The 24,721-nt window shown below is 35.5% G+C and overlaps 1 protein-coding gene across 4 annotated transcripts in view; it reads left to right on the top strand.

The window, feature by feature from the left end:
- LOC127858513 (trafficking protein particle complex subunit 9-like) overlaps positions 1 to 24,388 on the top strand; it is a 63,315-nt gene extending 38,927 nt beyond the window's left edge. For all 4 annotated transcript variants that reach the window (XM_052395712.1, XM_052395710.1, XM_052395711.1 and 1 more), the window contains exons 17-25: positions 1,770 to 1,858; positions 3,869 to 4,065; positions 5,220 to 5,362; positions 9,924 to 10,031; positions 11,031 to 11,136; positions 11,970 to 12,063; positions 20,708 to 20,812; positions 22,829 to 22,962; positions 23,747 to 24,388. In XM_052395712.1, the coding sequence (XP_052251672.1) occupies positions 1,770 to 1,858; positions 3,869 to 4,065; positions 5,220 to 5,362; positions 9,924 to 10,031; positions 11,031 to 11,136; positions 11,970 to 12,063; positions 20,708 to 20,812; positions 22,829 to 22,962; positions 23,747 to 24,007 (1,237 nt within the window). In that variant the 3' untranslated portion in view covers positions 24,008 to 24,388. The remainder of the gene's footprint in view (positions 1 to 1,769; positions 1,859 to 3,868; positions 4,066 to 5,219; positions 5,363 to 9,923; positions 10,032 to 11,030; positions 11,137 to 11,969; positions 12,064 to 20,707; positions 20,813 to 22,828; positions 22,963 to 23,746) is intronic.
- Positions 24,389 to 24,721: the final 333 nt, after the last annotated feature.

Genomic DNA, 24,721 nt, shown 5'->3' with positions numbered 1-24,721 from the left:
TATTCACTAACCATTTTTATGCCCCCCAAGAGTGGCATATAGTTTTTTAACTGTCCATCAGTCCATCCGTCTGTCTGTCAGACTGTCTGTCTGTCCGTCAGTCGGTCTGTCCGTCTGTTCAAAAACTTTAACATTGGTCATAACTTTTGAAATATTGAACATAGCAACTTGATATTTGGCATTCATGTGCATCTCATGGAGCTGAACATTTTGAGAGGTGAAAGGTCAAAGTCATCCTTCAAGGTCAAAGGTCAAAATTATGGCTTCAAAGCGGCGCAGAAGGGGGCATTGTGTTTCTGACAAACTCATCTCATGTTTAAACCTAAGTCTAAGAATAAAGGACATTAAAAAATTGCATGAATTTGAGTCAATTTGGCATGCTCCACCTCTATATACATTATTGTTCATATACATTTTATAGTAAGGACATGATCATCAGTGGAAGTCTGTATACATTCAAACGCTGGGGGTATTTTTCTAAATCTATTCTATAATATTAACTAAGTCTAAGAATTGATTGGTGAATACGGGCCCTGGATCAAAATGCTCAGGCTAACAGAAGCGCATCTCACAGAGGACATTTGCCTTTATCCTGTCCTATCAATTTCCATCTTGCTTGCGAATAGTTTGATATTGATATGGCGTTATGGATATGGTGTCTGCCTAGCAACAGGGAGGTCACGGGTTGATCCCCACTGTGGGAGGGTTCTTTAGATCTCCCTAAAAGAAACCAAGTACTGGTTTTAGGCTCAGGAAATGAACTCGAAAGCTTGCAAATAAGTAGCAAGAAATTTAAATGCAATCAAGCTAAAATAAATAGGTTAAAGCTAAAAGTTTGAAATATCAGTCACACTGGTTGAGTGTATGTTTGTGCCTGTACGGGGAGGTTTGGTTGTGCGTGCATGCATACTAGCTTGTCCCGACTGTTGACTTTGTCATTCATCTTGCAATTTTAAAATAGCTAATCCCAAATATTTTTTTTATCAAATGTCAATGTCAGCCGAAAGATCAAAGGTAACATTTTTCCATTTAGCCGCTTGTGACGACTTTAACTGGTCATTTATGATGCAATTTTAAGGTAACTAATGACCACAGTTGATGAGGCGGTGTGTGGAATGTAGCCTTTCTAACTCAAAGGACAGGGTTAAGAGGTCAAATATTAAATAAGGTCATACATCTGCTTGTTCCTCAAAGGTCAAAGTCAAAATTAAAGGTCAAATTTTTGAATTTGCCACAAATAGTTTGACATGACTGTAACTTCATTATTTATCAAAAGATATAAAAAAATACTTTTTCAAAAATGCTCAACAAGTGGAGGATGTGATTTACTGATTGGGCAATGTTCAGGTGAACATTCCATGTATGTTGTCTGATGCTTACCTTCTGCTGATGGACTATTTAGTTCTCACTTGGATGTTGACGAAAAATTACCAATTGATATGAATTGAAATTTGAAATTTCACCAATTTTTAAGTAAACTCAATAATATTGTACATATGAGCTTTTCTGTGGGAAAATGTTGCTTAATGTTCATAAAGTGTCATCCTTGATTTACCTGTGCAGTCCGCACTGGATAATCAGGGAAAACACTTTCTGCCTAGACTCAATGTTTAGACGAGACTTTCTTTGAATGAAAAATGCCATAAAAGTGGAAAATGTCATCCCTGATAAGCCTGTGCAGATTGCACGTACTTATCTGTAACGACACTTTAAGCATATGCAAGGCTTAGATATTTTATTTGATGATTGTAATCACATGTATGTTTCAGTAAAGAGTGCACAGTGACTATTCAGAACAAAAGCAGATTGCCAATAGACTGGGTGAAGGTTTCTCTGGAGGCCACAAGAGATTCAAAAGGTAACAAACATGTGCTCGCTGCTAGGTGTGTGTTTCAACTTGTTAACCCTTCACCACTTCGATACGTATTTTGATGCATTTGTAGTCCCTTAGATATTTAAATTAAATTAAAGACCTTTGTTACTAGATTCAAATTTAACAGGCTTCATTTGCAACCCTTAGATACTGATAAGCAGCAAACAGCATGAAACTTGAACAGACTGCGAGTTACCTGCAGGTTGTTCTGGTTTTATGCTGTTTGCACATAGCCATTTTCACTTTGCTTCTTAGTGGGAAAGGGTTGATTATTAGATAGAGCAAAATAGGTGAGGGTTGTACTTTTCTTCTGTGTAGTTTCCTCCAGTTGCCTGTCTGGAAAGATGTGCACAGGCTAATAAGTGACACTACTTTCAGCTTTTATGAAATTTTTCATTACAAGAAAGTCTCCTTAACTAAACTTAAGCTAGGTCGGAAAATGTCCTGAAATAGCCTGTGCAGACTACAAAGTTAATTCAAACGATGTTGTCCCGTATCAGCCTGTGCAGACTACACAGTTAAGTCAAACAACATTGTCCCAAATCAACCTGTGCAGACTACACATTTAATTCAAACAATATTGTCCCAAATCAGCCTGTGCAGACTACACAGTTAAGTCAAACAATAACCGTAATTACTCTTTTTTTTTTTCGAAAACTTAGAGTCGAAAATGGAAGTGTCAGAAAATAGCGTCAATTGTATCAATGACTACCGGTAATAGCATGCACTTGTAAAATACCATGCCGTTTAGTATAAATTACAGTTATATATGTTTGCACTGCATTTTTAATAATTTTAAATGCTTAATTTATTTGAAAGAAACTTACTACAAGGTTGTACTTTGACCAACGAGTTCAAAGATGAGCATGTGATGAACCGATACTCCCTAGTAGGAACAAATTTTTTGTTTGTTCTTTTCGATAGTTGTTGTCTAACACCTTCCATCGTTCGTAAAACTTGCATCACAATTTGAAACGTTTAGTATTTGTCACAGTTATTGTACTGAAAAGGGGTAGTACCATTTCGGTAGATAATTGAACTGTTAATTGGCACTACCCCTGGTAATTGTCATAATGCTTATGCTATGGGGCGAAACCATTGTTTAATACCGGTTTACAAGGTTATTTACCCATTATCGCAAATGTAATGGTCGGTTGCACTCAGGCATGCACCTGCCATGTTTTATGATGTTAATCTGGTTGTAAAACCCCATGATCGAAGTGTCATTAGATATCGAAAACAGGACCGAAATTTGGTAAAATAGCGCTGTAAAATATACTGTCTGAAAACATAGAGACATTAATTATGGACGAAAACTCGTGTCAGAAAATTAAGAGTCACGAAAAATAATTATTTTTGCTAAAAAAAGGGGTGTAAGAAAACTTAGAGTGTCAGAAAACATATAGTAATTACGGTATTCATAGAGATTTCAACAACAATTATTATTAATATACGGCTGAGAAAAGAAATATTCAAAAATTATAATTTATATAAATTCATAATTTGTTATTTTCTGGTTTTTTTTTATAAAAAACACACAAACAAAAACAGTACAAGTCATTTGTTTTTGTTCTAGACTGTGTGAGCCAGGTTTTATAATTTGTTCTTTTTTATACTATGTGAGTCAGGTTTTATGATTTGTTATTTTCCAGACTTTGTGAGTCAGGTTTTTTTATTTGTTATTTTGTAGACTATGTGAGCTAGGTTTTATAATTTGTTATTTTCTAGACTATGTGAGCCAGATTTTATAATTTGTTATTTTCTAGACAATGTGAGTCAGGTTTTATAATTTGTTATTTTCTAGACTATGTGAGCCAGGTTTTATAATTTGTTATTTTCTAGACTATGATAGCCAGGTTTTATAATTTGTTATTTTCTAGACTATGTGAGCCAGGTTTAATATTTTTTTTTATTTTTTATACTATTTGAGTCAGTTTGTTTTTTTTTAATTTTCTTGACTATGTGAACAATGTTTTATTATTTGGTATTTTCTAGACTATGTGAATGAGGTATACATGTGGAACTCCGAGAACGTGCAGTCCCAGCTTCCGATCCCTCCCTCCGGAGTGCTGTGTTTTACCATGGTACTCCAGGGAATAGGAGACTTCCTGATCCCTGGGGTGGGGAAGGGCGGGCGAGACTCCCTGCGCAGGCTGGGAGAGCCAGTGAATCAGCTTGTCAGCCTAGGACGGGTAGGTGAAGGATTTTAAAGGAGACTTGCTATGGAAAAATTGGGTTTAATGAATATGATTTTAGTGTCATCCCAGATTAACTTTTGCAGTATTTGCAGACGCATTAATGGATTTTTTTTGTTTAAAGAAAGTATCTACTTAGCAAATATCCAGTGTTTGGAGGAAAGTGCCATCTCAGATAAGCCTGTCAGGATGCATTAAACCCAGTTTTCCCCAAGCACGTCTACAATTATATTATATGTACATGATAACCTGATATTTTGGAATGTTTCAAAATGCATTTTTGGAAGACAAAAATTATATCAGTCAAGCAAAATATTCTAAGAATAGCAATCTAACAAGAATCTTGACTATTTTCACCAAAGGTTAAGTATTTAGCTGAAGACTCTGTTGAGATATAATTACACTTTGAGGTAAGAATATCTTATGTTGCTTTATAACCGAGTTGCCTGTATTGTAGGTAGTGTACGATATGCTAATGATGGATTACTTTTAGGGATCTGGTTACCATGGAAACCCTCTGTCTTTGTTGCTTAGAGATGTTTTTATGCCCCAGGATCGAAATATCGGGGGCATATTGTTTTTAGCCTGTCTGTCTGTCATTTATGTGTGTCACAAACCTTGGTTAAACTTTTGCAATAACTTTTTGAATATTGAAGATAGCAACTTGATATTTGGCATGCATTTCTATCTCATGAAGCTGCACATTTTGAGTAGTGAAAAGATCAAGGTCAAGTTCATCCTTCAAGGTCAAAAGTAAAAAATACAATCTAAGGGAAGTAACAAGCTTTAAAAGGGAGATAACTTCTAAACCTTCCAAATGATATATCGAAAAAAAAATCAAAGCGACGCAACAAGGGGCATTGTGTTTCTGACAAACACATCTCTTGTTTGTATTGTAGGTAATGGAGGGGTTGCTAAGGTTGGACTTTTTAAGGATACCTAGCTACTTTTGCAACACGTGTCTTAACTGTATATATGTGTCACTGCAATGTATCTTTACTTCATAAATGTGTTACTACTTCGTAAATGTGTCACTACTTTATAAATGTGTCACTACTTCATAAATGTGTCACTACTTTATCAATGTATCACTACTTTATAAATGTGTCACTTCATAATTGTGTCTTTACTGCATGTTGCCTGTTTTGCAGGTTGTGGAGGGGGTACTAAGGGTGGACTACTCTGGAGGACCTGGTTACCATGACAACCTATGTCGCTGCTCATCGGTCGCATTCTCAGTGGACATTCTGCCATCAGTTGTTTTCACAAAGTGGAATGTAATGTTGTCAGAAAGGTATAAAGGCCCATATTCAAAACTCTTGTGAGGAAAACATCTTACAAGCAGACCTTAAGTATTCAGTTGTTTTATTAGCTCCACTGGCCAGAGGCCAGCGGGTCTTATGTCATGATCCTGTGTCTGTTGTGCGTGCGTGCGTGAGTCTGTCCGTCCGTCCGTGCGTTAACTTTTTCTTTAAACATCTTCTTCTCCTAAACTACTGGTCCAATTCTGATGAAAGTTCTCAGAAATGTTCCTGGGGTGAACCTCTTCCAAATTTGTTCAAATTATGCTCCTGGGGTCAAATTTGACCCTGCCCCGGGGGGTCAAATATTGAAAATTTGCTTATATAAGGCCTATTTTGTGAAAACTTTAAAAATCTTCTTGTCCATAACCATTGGGTCTAGGACTACCAAATATGGTATGTAGTGACATCTTATAGTCCTCTACCAAGTTTCTTCAAATTATTCCCCTGGGGTCAAATTTGACCCTGCCCCGGGGGGTCAAAAAATTGAAAATGTGCTTATATAAAGCCTATTTTGTGAAAACTTAAAAAAATTTCTTGTCCATAACCATTGGGCCTAGGGCTACCAAATTTGGTATGTAGTGACATCTTATAGTCCTCTTCCAATTTTCTTCAAATTATGCCCCTGCCTGGGGTCAAATTTGACCCTGCCCCAAGGGTAAAAAAATTGAAAATTTGCTTATATAAGGCCTATTTTGTGAAAACTTTAGAAATCACCTTGTCCATAACCATTGGGCCTAGGGCTCCCAAATTTGGTATGTAGTGACATCTTGTAGTCCTCTACCAAGTTTTTTCAAATTATGCCCCTGGGGACAAATTTGACCCTGCCCTGGGGGGTCAACAAATTGCAAATTTGCTTATATAAGGCCTATTTTGTGAAAACTTTAAAAATCTTCTCGTCCATAACCATTGGGCCTAGGGCTACCAAATTTAGTATGTAGTGACATCTTATAGTCCTCGACCAAGTTTCTTCAAATTATGCCCCTAGGGTCAAAAAATGGAAAATTTGCTTATATAAGGCCTGTTTTGTGTAAACTTTAAAAATCTTCTTGTCCATAACCGTATGGCATAGGGCTACCAATATTGGTATGTAATGACATCTAATAGTCCTCTACCAGGTTTGTTCAAATTAAGCCCCTGGGATCAAATTTGACTGTTCCCAAGGGATCAAAAAATTGAACATATGCTTATATTGGGCCCATTTTGTGCAAACTTTAAAAATCTTCTTGTCCATAACTATTTGGCCTATTTCTACCCAATTCGGTATGTAGTGACATCTAATAGGTCTCTACTTAGTTTGTTCAAATTATGCCCCTGGGGACAAATTTGACCATGCCCCGGGAGTCACAAAATGAACAAATGCTTAAATAAGGCCTATTTTTTGCAAACATTAAAAATCTTCTTGTTCATAATAATAGAGCCTAGGGCTACGAAATTTGGTATGTAGTGATATCTAATAGTCCTCTACCAAATTTGTTCATGACTCGCAGATGACCCCCTATTGATTTTCAGGTCACTAGGTCAAAGGTCAAGGTCACGGTGACCCTAAAAAGTAAAATGGTTTCCGGATAACTCAAGAATGCTTATGCCTAGGGTCATGAAACTTCATAGGTACATTGATCATGACTCGCAGATGACCCCTATTGATTTTCAGGTCACTAGGTCAAAGGTCGAGGTCATGTGACCCGAAATAGTAAAATGGTTTCCGGATGATAACTCAAGAACGCTTATGCCTAGGATCATGAAACTTCATAGGTACATTGATCATGACTCGCAGATGACCCCTATATATTTTTAGGTCACTAGGTCAATGGTCAAGGTCACTGTGACCTGAAATAGTAAAATGGTTTCTGGATGATGACTCAAGAACGCTTATGCCTAGGATCATGAAACTTCATAGGTACATTGATCATGACTCGCAGATGACCCCTATTGATTTTCAGGTCACTGGGTCAAAGGTCAAGGTCATGGTGACTCAACTTAGAAAAATGGTTTCTAGATGATAACTCAAGAAGGCTTACGCCTAGGATCATGAAACTTAATAGGTACATTAATCATGACTCGCAGATGACCCCTATTGACTTTCAGGTCACTAGGTCAAAGGTCAAGGTCACGGTGACTTTACACAGTAAAATGGTTTCTAGATGATAACTCAAGAAAGCTAATACCCCTAGGATCATGAAACTTCATAGGTACATTGATCATGACTTGCAGATGACCCCTATCGATTTTTAGGTCACTAGGTCAAAGGTCAAGGTCACAGTGCCAAATAAGGTATTCACACAATGGCTGCCACTACAACTGACAGCCCATATGGGGGGCATGCATGTTTTACAAACAGCTCTTGTTATATTTTGAGATGATGCTTTACAAAGAAAGATGAAACTATTGTATTTGTTATAAATGTGTGAAAGGCTCTTAAGAAGGAACCAGAGATTATTAACCCTTTGCCAAACACTAACAGGATTTTACAGGTTTGTAGCTGACGACTTTATGAATAATTGTGATAAAAGGTGATATTGCTCAAGATGAGCAATTTCTCCTTTTATCACAATTATTTCTACCCTAACTGATCATTTCCTTCAGATTCCATTACAATTTAATTGTCGTCTGCAACCTCTTTCTAATTGGGAATGTCCAAAATGTGTGGTTTGGTAAAGGGTTAAGGCATTTTGATTCCTATGGATCTTGTGAATCTGTTTCAAATCAAATGCGTAGATTTGATCTTCAGCATCTAAAAATATGTGAAATAGAAAGAACGACAATATCTTTTGGAGAGACAAATGTACCTATGTTATAAGCAAACAACCTGTGCAACAATTCCCGGGCTTTTTAGTCTGTTTACTTAACACGGTAGTAACTTTTTCCATATATAAAAATGCTCACCCTTCCAACTTTAAGCACCCAGTGAGACGAGGGATAGAAAGAGAAAGTCACATGCTTGAGTACATTTCAACCCATGCGCATTGCACGTTTTTTTTGCATAAAAAAACAGTGGAGCAATACAGGGCCATCATGGCCCTCTTGTTGATTGTATATTGTACATTCTGTCATCTGGTTTTTTTACCAACTAGACTGGGATTCTGTCACACACATGCATGGACTGTTGTGTTATTAGCAAAGTTATTTACCAGATTTTTATGCTGTTTGCTGCTCATCAGTATTTTAGGGTCATAAATAAAGCTTTAAAACTTGATTCTAAAAAAAACAAAACTTTTATTTCTTTTGTTTTTCAAATAGACTTCAAATGTGTAAAAATGCGTATCTGAGAGGTAATGGGTTAAAAGGAACTAATTCGGATTGCATGATGTTTTGTTGTGCACTCTCTAGTTCTGACCTATGCTATGTGATACTGATGATGTATTGTTCTGCACTCTCTAGTTCTGACCAATGCTATGTGATACTGATGATGTATTGTTCTGCACTCTCAAGTTCTGACCACTGCTATGTGATACTGATGATGTATTGTTCTGCACTCTCAAGTTCTGACCACTGCTATGTGATACTGATGATGTATTGTTCTGCACTCTCTAGTTCTGACCACTGCTATGTGATACTGATGATGTATTGTTCTGCACTCTCTAGTTCTGACCAATGCTATGTGATACTGATGATGTATTGTTCTGCACTCTCTAGTTCTGACCAATGCTATGTGATACTGATGATGTATTGTTCTGCACTCTCTAGTTCTGACCAATGCTATGTGATACTGATGATGTATTGTTCTGCACTCCCTAGTTCTGACCACTGCTATGTGATACTGATGATGTATTGTTCTGCACTCCCTAGTTCTGACCACTGCTATGTGATACTGATGATGTATTGTTTTGCACTCTCTAATTCTGACCACTGCTATGTGATACTGATGATGTTTTGTTGTGCACTCTCAAGTTCTGACCACTGCTATGTGATACTGATGATGTATTGTTTTGCACTCTCTAATTCTGACCACTGCTATGTGATACTGATGATGTATTGTTCTGCACTCCCTAGTTCTGACCACTTCTATGTGATACTGATGATGTATTGTTCTGCACTCCCTAGTTCTGACCACTGCTATGTGATACTGATTATGTATTGTTCTGCACTCCCTAGTTCTGACCACTGCTATGTGATACTGATGATGTATTGTTGTGCACTTTCTAGTTCTGACCACTGCTATGTGATATTGATGATGTATTGTTCTTCACTCCCTAGTTCTGACCACTGCTATGTGATACTGATGATGTATTGTTCTGCACTCTCTAGTTCTGACGACTGCTATGTGATACTGATGATGTATTGTTGTGCACTTTCTAGTTCTGACCACTGCTATGTGATACTGATGATGTATTGTTGTGCACTTTCTAGTTCTGACCACTGCTATGTGATACTGATGATGTATTGTTGTGCACTCTCTAGTTCTGACCACTGCTATGTGATACTGATGATGTATTGTTCTGCACTCCCTAGTTCTGACCACTTCTATGTGATACTGATGATGTATTGTTGTGCACTTTCTAGTTCTGACCACTGCTATGTGATACTGATGATGTATTGTTCTGCACTCTTTAGTTCTGACCACTGCTATGTGATACTGGACTTGAAGAACGTGTGTGACCACGATACAGAGGTGCGATACAGCGGCCAGTCTGCCTACTTGAAGCACCAACACATACGAAGGTAGTTGCTGGTTTGTTGGTTTGGAATTATCACTGAATTTTAGTTTAAAAAATGTAAAAAAGTAAACTATACACAAATATTGTTATATTTGTTGATTAAGCATCAATTGACATAAAAGTTTGCACAGTATTTACTAGTTTGCTGGTTTGGAATGTAACAAAATATGCATTACAATAAAATATTTGTAATTAAAGAACTTTGACTTCACCTTTGATCAAGCATGCTGATCTATATGAGCATAGCTCTTTTAAAAGAGGGTAAAATGCATGTGTGTAAAGTGTCATCCCAGATAAGCCTGTGCAGTCTGCACAGGCTAATCAGGGACGGCACTTTCCGCCTAAACTAGATTTTTGCTAAGAAGAGTCTTTCTTGAAGCGAAAAACATCATAAAAATGGAAATTGTTGTCCCTGATTAGCCTGTTTGGACTGCACAGGCTAATCTGGGATGACACTTTACAAACATGTATTAAACCCCTTTTTCACTGAGCATGGCCCATATGGTTAGTTATCTGATATCACATGCAGATATATCCTTATTCAAATAATGGCATCTGTTATATTCCCTGGATTAAATATATAACTTAAATTGCATGTTAAATACAATAAACTTTGAGGTATTTTACTTATAAGAAATAAAGATAGTTCCAAAAGCAAATTAACAGTTAAAAATCAAAAAGAGAAAACTCAAAACATGTAGTGCCAAACACATTTTTTGAATGACAGGGTTGATTTTAAAATACTGAACTAAATTTAGTGTTCAACTTCATCTATGATTGCAAGTGCAAGAAATGAATCATCGTGATTTCACAGAACATACCTATGATTTCTTATCAAATATTATGTTTACCAGAGTTTGTGTCATTATTTCTTTTAACTATTCTTGTTAAGAGGGCATAGGAGATTTCTTGAAATCAAACACATATTTTAAGGGCCATGGGCTCGTGTGAGCCCCAGAAAATTAACATTCCAGTATACATGTATGACATTTTACAATTGCAGCATATGTATCGAGGTGGAGAGACTAGAGCCAGGACTAGTGGACTCTCACACAGACGCTCAGTTCAGCTCACTTCTGGCTTCATTCCTCGATATCACCTACACCATTGTATCCTTCAAGGAGGAAAACTGTTGTTGTATCAAGGTCTTTCCCCACCAGGGCCAGTATCAAGCTTTATTTTCCTTTTGTTTTACCAAATTTAGTAGTTTAGCTATGACAAGTTTTTGGTGTTAAAACTAAGATGAGCAAGAATCATGATAGAATGAGAGATATCATGAACCATGCTCTGTGAAAAGGGGGTTTAATGCATGTGCCTAAAGTATAGTACCAGATTAGCCTGTGCAGTCCACACAGGCTAATCACGGACAACACTTTCCGCCTTTATGATGTTTCTTTTAAAGAAAATCTCTTCTAAGCAAAAATCCAGTTTAGGCGGAAAGTGTCATGCCTGATTAACCTGTTTAGACTGCACAGGCTATTCTGGGACGATACTTTACGCACATACATTAAGCCCCCTTTTCACAGAGCGCAGCTCATTTATAGAAGCTTTTTTTTGCACTGATAATTTGTACATTCATTTGTTTTGGTCTACAGAACAGATATAACAACTTTGGCATGACTTTTCCATAGTTTTAATTTTATTGGAGTGGTATGTTAAATTAATAATTGCAAATTCTGTATATTTTCTTAAAATTTACCAATAAAATTAGAAGCATACAAAAAAACTACACAAGGGATATAAATATTTTGGCATGACTTTTAAATATTAGTTCTACTTTTATTGGTGTGGTAAGTTATATAAGCGATTGCAAATTCTGTATATTATGTTAAAATTAAACAAAAAAAATATTCATTTCATTAACATACAAAAAAACTTAAAATAAATGAGCATGAAAAAAATATATTATGGGATGTGAGAATATCTTTAACCGTTAGACCAGCCATCTCAGAAAGTCTCCGGTAAAGTGGACGCCTCTAGGCTGACATGGACCAAGGAACAACAACAACTTCTTTGTCTGTCTCCAGTTTCATGGGGTAAGTATCACCTTAGCAATGGTTCTACGATATAATGAGGTAGTTTCTGAAAGAGCAAGATGATATTGTATCATTAGTCGGGTTAATTGAATGGCAATGGTTAAGAGGTACAATGATAAGAATAGGATAGTATCACATAGCAATTGTAAGTATGGAAAAGTTATAATCATAGCAACAATAACTTGTGTATGATTGTGTAGTGGTTAAATGATAAGGAAGCCATAGTATGCAGCAGTAACTCAATTGATATAGTTTTTCTGAGTGGGGTAGATATCTTAATGGTAATACTAACTATGGTATCATGGATAGGTTGTGTAAAGCAATAGTTTTATGGTTTCACTGAGGTAGTATTGTCATAACAACTGTTATTGTGGGGAGGGTACAGTCGATTGGTGTATAACGGATAGCTAAGGACTTCGAGTCTCATTTCAACGTAAACACCATGCATTCAGTAATTAAACCATTAAACCTAGATAGACACATGTCTTTCCTATTGAAACATGCCAGCGGTTTTAAATTTCCGAAAAAAATATTATTTGTTTACAGCGCGAATTTTATGGTATACTGATTCAGCCATTACCGGATCGCTTAGGTCTTTATCGGATTACATGTGTATCGTGTTATTTCCTGAAATTTGACACAGCATTTGTAAAAAATAATTGCAATATATGTACATTTCCAGAAAGGAAATTCATTTCTGCGTTTCATAAGACCAAGTTCATGGAAATCGCTGCACAATTGATGAAGTAATGGCTGTTCAAAGCGATGCACCCTACATTCGGGTCATTTTGAGTTGAATACCTTGTTATCTATATAGAATTGATAGTGAAAAATATGTTTTCAGAGAAATCGATTTTTTGTTATAATTTGATTATTTTTCATTAAAAATGATGTTTTCACTAATTAATATCATAGCCACAAGCTAACCACATGTGTATTGGACAACTTAAATTGAGTTTATATTTATTTTGAGACAATCCCCACATTCCTGAATATGGGTCACCACATGTCCGTTATTCACTAAATCCGGAGTTGCAGCTTTCATGCTTATTTTATACGGTACGCATCAATTTGGTTTCTGAGCATTCTTACTTTTGTAAAGGACACATAATACTAAAATATTACATCAATGAACATTATGTTTACCATACAAAATCTGCAAAATTCAAGAAACCATTCGTCTGCACTTTTCCTGTCGTCACAAAAACGGTGCGTACATAACGTCACCTTGTTTTGCTTTCGAAAAAAGAAACAGTTGTAAACATTGACACACGTCAACAAAAACATGAATCGACTTAACAATGATAGGCTTTTTGTATTCAATTAATAGAAAACTATCAATCTTAACATGAATAAAAGTATTTTGCGAAAAAAGTTTAACCTATCCGTTACTCACCAAAATCTGCTATACACCAATCTACTGTAACATGTTGGCAATGATTACTTTGGTTAGATGGGAAAGGCATTCAATATAAATGGTAAGTATGGTACATTTGTATTTGGGTAGGTATAATGACAACTGTTACTATTGTATCATGGGTAGGTATAATGACAACTGTTACTATTGTATCATGGGTAGGTATAAATACAACTGCCACTAGGGTATCATGTGTAGGAAATATGGCAATTGTTTACTTGGGTATCATGGGTATATATATACTGACACATATAACTAGGGTATCATGTGGACATGTATGTATAGATACAATTTTACTAGGGTATTATGGGTAGGTATAATGGCAAATGTTACTTTGGTATTATGGGAAGTTATAATGACAAATGTTACTTTGGTATTATTGGTTTGTATAATGGTTTGTGGACATGTATGTATAAATACAATTTTACTAGGGTATTATGGGTAGGTATAATGGCAAATGTTACTTTGGTATTATGGGAAGTTATAATGACAAATGTTACTAGAGTATCATTGGTTTGTATAATGGCAACTCTTACTAGGGTATCATGGGTAGGTATAATGGCATATGTTACTTGGGTATCATGGGTAGGTATAACTGATGTCTGTGAGGTATCCTGGGTAGGTATAATGACAAATGTTATTAGGGTAACATGGATAGGTATAATGACAAATGTTACTAGGGTATCATTGGTAGGTATATTTACAACTCTTACTAGGGTGTCATGGGTATGTATACTGACAAATGTTACTAGGGTATTATGGGTATGTATAATGACAAATGTTACTAGGGTATTATGGGTATGTATAATGACAAATGTTACTAGGGTATCATGGGTAGGTATTATGACAAATGTTACTAGGGTATCATGGGTAGGTATAATGACAAATGTTACTTGGTATCATGGGTAGGTATAATGACAAATGTTACTTAAGAAATAATATTTTTCTATCATGGTTTGTTGTCGAATAACTCACAGTAAGGAGTATAGACACGTAGGAATTAAATCACGAGTGCGGAGCACGATTGATTTGATAACACGCATCTTTACTCCTTACTGTGGGTTATTCGACAACTAACCATCATAGAAAAATATTATTTCGATTCTAACACGTTTCTGATTGATTTGGTTCAAGCTTTTGGATGTGAACTATATTTTTCAATACTTAGCCCTTCTTAGTACAAAGTTCACTATTAAGTGACGTCATTGAATTGTACAAACATATGACGTCGTTTTCATTCATAAATATTTTGTAAATGACGTCACTTTCATTGAGAACAACAATCATAGAAACTAAATGACGTCACGTTTATTGATACTTCTGAAAAGCTGACATGCTATAATTTTTTTCTTTATTACGTTTCTTAACAAATAACATTCTTTGCAGGCGTGGTTATGCCACTTATCACCAAATATACAATTTGTTGTTTCATTTCATTTATATACATGCTACATGTATTACATTTTTTTTAGAGCGGGATTTAGCACGTTCATTTTACTGCAATATTTTTGTTATTTATTCGAAACTATTTTCGAAACATTAAGCTCCGCCCATAATTTATTTCAGAATAACCCACACTTGATTTCCTTCTTTGTCTATAGAAAACAAGTCGCGTGCCGTTTAAGAATAGGGTATTATGAGTAGGTATAATGACAAATGTTATTAGGGTATCATGTGAAGGTATTATGACAAATGTTACTAGGGTATATTGGGTAGGTATAATGACAAATGTTACTAGGGTATTATAGGTAGGTATAATGACAAATGTTATTAGGGTATATTGGGTAGGTATAATGACAAATGTCACTAGGGTATTATGGGTAGGTATAATGACAAATGTTATTAGGGTATATTGGGTAGGTATAATGACAAATGTTACTAGGGTATTATGGGTAGGTATAATAACAAATGTTACTAGGGTATATTGGGTAGGTATAATGACAAATGTTACTAGGGTTTCATGGGAAGGTATAATGACAAATGTTACTAGGGTATATTGGGTAGGTATAATGACAAAAGTTACTAGGGTATTATGGGTAGGTATAATTACAAATGTTACTAGGGTATATTGGGTAGGTATAATGACAAATGTTACTAGGGTATTGTGGGTAGGTATAATGACAAATGTTACTAGAGTATATTGGGTAGGTATAATGACAAATGTTATTAGGGTATATTGTGTAGGTATTATGACAAATGTCACCAGGGTATTATGGGTAGGTATAATGACAAATGTTACAAGGGTATATTGGGTATGTATAATAATAAATGTTACTAGGGTATATTGGGTAGGTATAATGACAAATGTTACTAGGGTTTCATGGGAAGGTATAATGACAAATGTTACTTGGGTATATTGGGTAGGTATAATGACAAATGTTGCTAGGGTATTATGGGTAGGTATAATTACAAATGTTACTAGGGTATATTGGGTAGGTATAATGACAAATGTTACTAGGGTATTGTGGGTAGGTATAATGACAAATGTTACTAGAGTATATTGGGTAGGTATAATGACAAATGTCACTAGGGTATTTGGGTATGTATAATGACAAATGTTATTAGGGTATATTGTGTAGGTATTATGACAAATGTCACTAGAGTATTATGGGTAGGTATAATGACAAATTTACGAGGGTATATTGGGTATGTATAATGACAAATGTTACTAGGGTATCATGGGAAGGTATAATGACAAATGTTACTAGGGTATATTGGGTATCATATATCATCAGGCTGTCAAGCGGTCATACTTTTTCCTACTTTTTCCTACTATTTCCTACTTTTTCATCAGGATCCTACTTTTTCCTATTTTTTTACCAAATCTTCTTACTATTCCTACTTTTTCATTTTCAATGGAGAATTTTTTTTTTTAAAGAGTTTATTTAGTAAACTTGCAGGATGAATAAATCTATGGCATGACTGTATCCCTGTTAATGTGCATTCATCTAGATGAGACCTGACAACCCATGCTGACTGTCTGCTAGCACCTCTTCAGGAGCATAAATATTTATTTCTTATGTAACTTTTAAAATTATTGACAAGTTTTTAGCTCACCTGAGCGATAACTCGAGGTGAGCTATTGTGATCACTCAGCGTCCGTCCGTCCGTCCGTCTGTAAACAATTTGTAAACATCTTTTTCTACTAAACCATTGAGCCAATTTCAACTAAATTTCATGTGGAGCATCCCTAGGTCATGGGACAAAAGAATTGTTAAAAAAAATTTGATCACATAACCAAGATGGCCGCTATGACCATATATGGTAAAAACCTTAAAAAATCTTCTTGTCAGAAACCGCTCATCAGATTTTCAAAAAATTTCACAGGGATGACCTTTGAAGGCTCCCCTGAAAAAGTTGTTCAAAGAAATTTGATTCGTCAAAAAACATGGCCGCAGGAGCTCGTTCAACTTTGCATGTTTATTCGTTTTTGCCTATTTTGTGAAAACTTTCAAAAATCTTCCACATTTTTTGTCCGATCCTTTCCAAATTTGCACAGTGTCTTTATATCAATGAGGACACGAACCCTACAAAAAATGAGCATTATTGGTCCATGAAGTACAGAATTACCTCCCCTTGAATTGAGAAAATGGTGTTTATGCAATGAAGTCCAAATTTTTCATCCAATTCTTTCCAAACTTGTAAGGATTTAGCATGGTTCAAACAAGGGAAACAACTATGGTTTATGCATGTTCTTTTTATTACAGATTTGCCTCCCTTTAATTCATTCAAAATCTCATTTTACAGCAGAGATTCCAAATCTGACCTGTAAATGAGCCCCATATTTACTGCCAGTGCTAGGTTACCTTTTCCCATTTGATCATTCTTAAGTATTGGTCTTGTAATGCTGCTACTGCTACTGCTACTGCTACTACTACTACTACTACTACTACTACGACTACGACTACTACTACGACTACTACTACTACTACTACTACTACTACTACTTCTACTACTACTACTACCACTACTACTACTACTACTACTACTACTACTACTACTACTACTACTACTACTATTACTACTACTACTACTACTACTACTACTACTTCTACTACTACTACTAGTACTACTACTACTAGTACTACTACTACCACCACCACCACCACCCACCACCACCACCACCACCACCACGTCTACTATTACTACTTCTACTACTACTGCCACTACTACTACTACTTTTACCACTACTACTACTACTTTTACCACTACTACTACTACTACTACTACTACTACCACTACTACTACTACTACTACTACTTCTACTACTACCACTACTACTACTACTACTTCTACTACTACTACTACTTCTACTACTACTACTACTACTACTACTACTACTACTACTACTACTACAACTACTATTACTACTACTACTACTACTACTACTACTACTACCACTACTACTACTACTACTACTACTACTTCTACTACACCACCACCACCACCACCACCATTCACAGTGACAAAAAACATATTCACACAATGGCTGCTACTACAACTTATAGCCCATATAGGGGGGCATGCATGTTTTACAAACAGCCCTTGTTTCTATGGGATTTTAACCACAACTGTTCATGTTTATCTCCGACACATATTTTTAGGTCACCTGTCATGAAGTGACACGGTGAGCTTATGTGATCGTGTGATGTCCGGCGTCCGTTGTGCGTGCCTGCGTTTGTCCGTGCGTCCGTCCGTCAAAAATTTGTTTGTGTAGACAGTAGAGGTCACAGTTTGCATCCAATCTTGATGAAATTTGGTCAAAATGTTTATCTTGATGAAATCAGGATTGGGATTGTATTTGGGTCATCTGGGGTCAAAAACAAGGTCACTAGATCAAATAATAGAACAACCTTCTGTAGACAATAGAGATCACAGTTTTCATCCAATCTTTATGAAATTTGGTCAGAATGTTTATCTTGATGAAATTTGGGTTGGGATTTTATTTGGGTCATCTGGGGTCAAAAACTAGGTCACTAGGTCAAATAATAGAAAAACCTTGTGTAGACATTAGAGATCACAGTTTTCATCCAACCTTTATGAAATTTGGTCAGAATTCTTGATGAAATCTGGGTGGGATTGTATTTGGGTCATCTGGGGTAAAAATCTAGGTCAAATAAATAGAAAAACCTTGTGTTGACAATAGAGGTCACAGTTTTCATCCAATATTTATGAACTGTGGTCAGAATGTTTATCTTGATGAAATCTGGATTGGGATTGTATTTGGGTCATCTAGAGTCAGGAACTAGGTCACTAGGTCAAATCATAGAAAAACATTGTGTAGACAATAGAGGTCATAGTTTTCATCTGATCTTAATGAGTCAGGTGAGCGATTCAGGGCCATCATGGCCCTCTTGTTTTGAAGTAACAATAGTGCCTTATTTACTTCCTTAGCATTTGTACACTGCAGACTTCACTACCTTACACAGTTCCCAGTGATGCAAGAGCATTGTTTATTCCAGTTTTATTTTGTTTCCATTGACAACAATTTGACCAAACCTTATGCATGTTTACATGATATTGCTGTTTGGAATGCAGAGATATAGAGATACATGTATTGTATGAGTGGTTATGTAATATGGAATTTATTACACAAGTTATTGGAAAAAGATAAAACTGATGCTTTGCCGAGTTTTCATCATTTACAAATATAATGTAATAAATTCTGTATTACATGTGTACATGACAACAGATATGATGTTCTATTGATATCATAGGTACATCATGCTAAGTAATTAAAGATAAATGCACAGAGCCTAAACGCCCTGATACATTTTTATGCTCCCGTTAGGGTGGCATATGGCAGTTGTACTGTCAGTCCGTCTGTTTGTCTGTCTGTGTGTCCGTCCGAAAACTTTAATATGGGCCATAACTTTTGCAATATTGAAGATAGCAACTTGATATTTGGCATGCTTAAGGATATAAAATGCACAATATATTACCATTTCGATACACAGAAGACCTCTAACCACTTATTTGATGATACACCAAAATGAACAGCATCTAATTACATGTATACTTCTTTAACCAGGGTTTTTTTGGCCCGATTTTATAGCCGAAATTCGGCTATGTTCCCAATCCCAAAAAGTATACTTTTTTCCCAAAATGTGGCAAAAAATCCCCAATTAAAAATGTGTATTTTATCTCAATTTTAATTCAATTACATTTACAAAGTATTATATGATTTTCTTTTAATTTGAATGATTATAAAGAGTTAAATCAAATTTAGCATTTCCCTAATCAGTGGACTTTTTGTGTGGAAAAAAAGGCTAATGAATTTATTTTCCCAATTTCATGAAAATGCCGATAAAATTCCCAATTCCAAAGCCATGGGCTATCTTCCCAAAAAATGGAAAAAAAAACCTGTTAACAGGGTAGCTTTGCTTGAAACTTAATTATCATAGATACACTATAAGTGCTAAAATGCCTAGTGGGAAAACAAAGTTTAACCCTTCATGGATGGAGAAGTCGGACAACAGTGAAAAAACACTTGGATCGTGCAAGAGAGATACCGGCAATGAGTTTGCAAGATATTGTACTGTCTGAATGAAGTCCATCTTGTAGTAATTCTGGTGCTAATCAATTGATAAGTTATGCAGATGGATAAAAACACAAGGAAAACATGAAATACATGCATGATAATTCACAAAAGCGTTTGTTTGGAAGTGCCCCAAAGCCAAGCAGCTCTCAGGGTGGTGGGGATAAATCTATCTGTATGCAAGTACATTCATCACATAAGGAACAGGTACAAAAGGCTGAAATCTTTTGGGGCCTTAAGGTAGCTTCAAGTGGGTATCCATACAGAACATGTGATGGCACTCCTGCTTTGTTTCAAGCTATGTTTCCTGGACCTGTGTCTAAAAAATTAGTATTATGTATTCCTACTTTTGAGGGAAAAGTTCCTACTTTTTCCTACTTTTCTTGCAAAAGTAGTTCCTATTTTTTCCTACTTTTTGAAAAAAGGTTACTTGACAGCCTGCTATATCAGAACTTCCATGTTGAAAAAGATCAAGTATATGATGAAATAATTATTTTCTTGTAGGAATAATTCAGTTCAATAGCCGAGATTTTTTTTTCATTTTTGAGGCTTCTTTATTATAAGTTTTGTTAAGTAACTGATAATTCAAGTTTGTAATTTTAGTGGCTACCCATCATTAGTTCAAGAAATTTAGAGAGAATAGTAGTTGGCTACCACATCATTATTAACTGCAAAGGCTTTTTGTTCAGATATCCACTTGAATGGTCAGGTGATCTCTCCTCTGCATATCGGTTCCCTGGAGTACAGGACTGGACAACTTATCCGGCTTGATGTGGAGGCAACCATCCAATCAGGTACCAGTACCAGGGGAATGAACTTTGAGTTCAGGGCTTTAGACAGGGTTACTTCCTTTATGGAAAGCAGTTCCATTTGCTGTTGCAATTAAAACCCTTTTTCATAAGGATGGATATGGCTCAGTTTTTCCTTTTTTTTCAATCAGAAAGCATTGAGATAAGTAAAAATATGAATTTCAAGTCATCATCATTATCATCATTCCTGTGGTAGCTTAATTGCAGATCTTACATTGTATTTTAATGTGTATATATATATTAAATATTTAATGTATTTAATGTATTAATTATTTTAATAATATCAGAATAATATGATAAGGATTGAAGGCCTTGTGTCATGGCATTACCAAGGTTCTTGTTGTCTAGGGATGGACATTTTCTATGCGATCATTTCTAAACAGTTCAATTTTACCCATAATTTTAAATGGGCATATTTTATGACAAGTTGGCACTCTCTTTTTATGCCCTCGGTAGGGTAGCATATAGCAGTTGAACTGTCCGTCAGTCAGTATGTCAGTCTGTCCATCTGTCTGAAAAAAACCACTAACGTTTGCCATAACTTTTGCAATATTGAAGATAGCAACTTGATATTTGGCATGCATGTGTATCTCATAAAGCTGCACATTTTGAGTGGTGGAAGTTCAAGGTCAAGGTCATCCTTCAAGGTCAAAGGTAAAAAAATAATAAAAACATTTATTTCAAAGTGGCGCAGTAGGGGGCATTGTGTTTCTGACGAACACTTCCTTGTTTAATACAAATATTCAAATAACGAATAACTATCCAAACACTTGCACAGTATCCAGATATTTTTCCCTTTTATTCTGTGTCCCACTTTGAAAAAGATAATTTATGTTCATGAGACAGTTGCAGGCTTAAAAGATGATAGGAATTTTAAGAAGCTTTGAAAAATGTTTTACTGAACTGCACAGCTTCATTGCTCAAAGTTTTAACTGGAAATTAATTTATTAACATCACTTCTTGTAAACTTAAGATATACATGTAAATAACTTGAATGTGGGGAGCTTCCTAATTTTAATCCTCCGCCATTGTTTTAAATGTGCCCTTTCTTATTGAAGACATATTTTTGTGATCGATGGATTTGGAAATAAACAAACATTAATTTTCACCACCATAAGATTGCTTGTTGTGTGTAACACCCTTTCCAAATATCAAAGGTCAAGGTCACACTTAGAGGTCAAAGATCCAATTTGGCCAAGAAAAAGCTTAAAATTCCTGTGTCAGCCAACAGTTTGCCATGTATTGATGAGTCTTTAAATGTCTTGCCTCAGATGTAATCCATCATGTCTAGATACTAGTATGTTGTAATAACAGTTGTCTCCCTGTCTAAAAGGTCAAGGTCACACTCTGTAATCCGTTTTTATTAGCATGTGCTTTAAACAGTTTACAATTTCCTAGTTAATTTTTTAAGTGCATTATAATCTCCATTCGTAATTATAAGACATGTAAAGCTGAAATTTGGCACATCTTTAAAACAAGGATGCTTTTTAATGATAGTTCTGTAATGTTTACAATTGCTTGTCAGACATTTTATTAATATCCTAAATTAAAGTGCTAATTCCTGTTGAAACACTTAATTGCTGTCAGGTTTCAAAGATTTTGGGCAACTGAGTCCATATTATTTAAGCCATGGCTGGGTAAACTGGGCTAAATTCATGTGCGTGGAGTGTCATCACAGATTAGCCTGTGCAGTCCACACAGGCTAATCCGGGACGACACTTTCCGCTTTTTTGGAATTTTTCCGTAAAAGGAAGTCTCTTCTCACAGAAAATCCATTTAAGTTGGAAAATAATGTCCTTAAGTAGCCTGTGCAGACTGCATAGGCAAATCTGGGACGACACTATGCACATGCATTAAGCCCTGTTTTCCCAGAACAAGACTTCAATAATGGTATCAGGACTCAGTTGCCCGTACAATTTGACACCTGAATAACCGAACGGCAACTTTAAAAAAAAATTAGCAGTTAAAAGTTTTAAAAAGGCTTATTGCATTTTTCAATAGAGACCAGTGAGCTGTTTGGGAGGGGGGCAGTGCTGACCGTGTGTTGTTGCCAGCACCATGACAACGGGGTGGTCAGCTACAACACTGACCAGTATGTGATTGCCATGGGGAACCAGGACCTGCATGTAGAACAGGTGGGCGGAAAACTTGGATCTGTTTGAAAAATAGATATATATGTTAATCATTGTAAATTGGTGAGTAAGCAATTAATTATAGGAAATCAATTCTTTTTAGGAATTAAAATGAACATTATTAGAAAGCAAATAATATCCAAGCTTTTTGATTTTTGGTCACAGTATTCGAGTTAATATATTTGATTATGCAGTCATGAACTTTTGTTGACCACTTCACTTAATCCACTAAGGTGTTAGCCATGCATCACTGAAACTAAATGACCAATTAGGGAATGACCAACGAACAACAATGATGCAAACAATGACTTTGTTTCTAACTTTCATGAGAAATATATTATTTTGTGAAACAGAATTGAGGACTATATTTGTGTATACTAATCTCAACTTTGGGCATTTGAATTGTTTTTGGAGATAAATCAGAGATCATTCTCTGATCCTTTAATCAGACTTACTAATTAATGACTTAGCTCATATTATTTAATTGTATAATCATGGCTTTTTCGTCACTTAAATGTTAAATTTGCTGCATTTTACTGTATTTACTTTGAGTTTGTGTAGGTGTACATTTCCTAGAAAACTTAAGTATACCTTTTATTGTAAGACATTTAGTTTAGTTTGTGGGAGCAACTTCTTGAACAAAACACAATTTGGCAAATTGCAATCGCATTTTAGTGCAAATTAAAAAAAATAAAAATTCTTTGTATTTTCCATTAGATACCATAAAATAGTTTTAGAAGAAGAGACTCTATTGTTATTTAATAGAATGTAATTTTTTTCTGCACAGATCTCTTCTGATACGCCTGTGCACCACTCCTGCACGTACATGTTCACGTGCGCAGGCTTCTATAAGTTTGACATACAACTCAGAGTGGGCAGTGGTGAGACGCAAAGTGACATTAACTACGGCAATGGTGGTCAAGGAAACCCTATGGTTAATATTGTTCAAGGTCATGGACATTCCTACACGGTCAAAGATGAAGGTCAAGACTCAAAACCTTTGCTGTTAAAATGTTTATCTGTGATAGAAGTGAACATAGTTGAATAGTGTATTTACAATTTTAGCTGCAAAGCAATAATGACACTTTTAAGTGTTGATGGTTTTTACAAATTTGATAAGTGAGCTGTAACATATCAATAGCGCGAGTGTTTTCTATGTGTTGATATGTAGATAAGACTTGAGTGTTTCACAAGATGCATGCAGCTTCTGTGAAATTTGAACTAGTCTTTAGTGCAAATATACTTGCCTTAAAAAGTCTATGTTTAATGCCGTGATACCTACTTTAAATACTAGGATTATTGACATTTATATTATTGTTTATAACTACAAGTTATGTTAAAGGTGCAATATTATTAATCATGGATATAGTTGATTATGAAAAAAATTGTATATGGACCTTGCTCTGTGTAAAAGGGGTTTAATGCATGTGGCTAATCTGGGACAAAAATGTAGGTACATGCATTAAACCCCCTTTTTCAGAGAGCACGTCCCATATTTTTCTTTAAAGAAAGAACCCATTAGTATGGTTTCGACCAACCTTAAACAATTATTTGTCAGCCATTGCCTATCAAGGGTTGCTACAAATTGGTCCTTACCTGGGGTGTTCATACTAATATGCACAGTTTGAATAGAAAATTAGACATGAAAGATGCTAATGGCAAACAGTTAAAAATAATTTAAAATATAATGTGAGCAAAAATAGCAGATAAAAAAGAACTGTCAGCTTAGATAAATGGTTTGATTTGATTCATTAAAATACTG

Source organism: Dreissena polymorpha, chromosome 14 (assembly GCF_020536995.1).
Source record: "Dreissena polymorpha isolate Duluth1 chromosome 14, UMN_Dpol_1.0, whole genome shotgun sequence".
In the NCBI taxonomy this organism is placed as follows: domain Eukaryota; kingdom Metazoa; phylum Mollusca; class Bivalvia; order Myida; family Dreissenidae; genus Dreissena; species Dreissena polymorpha.
This window is presented reverse-complemented; position numbering and strand designations above follow the sequence as displayed.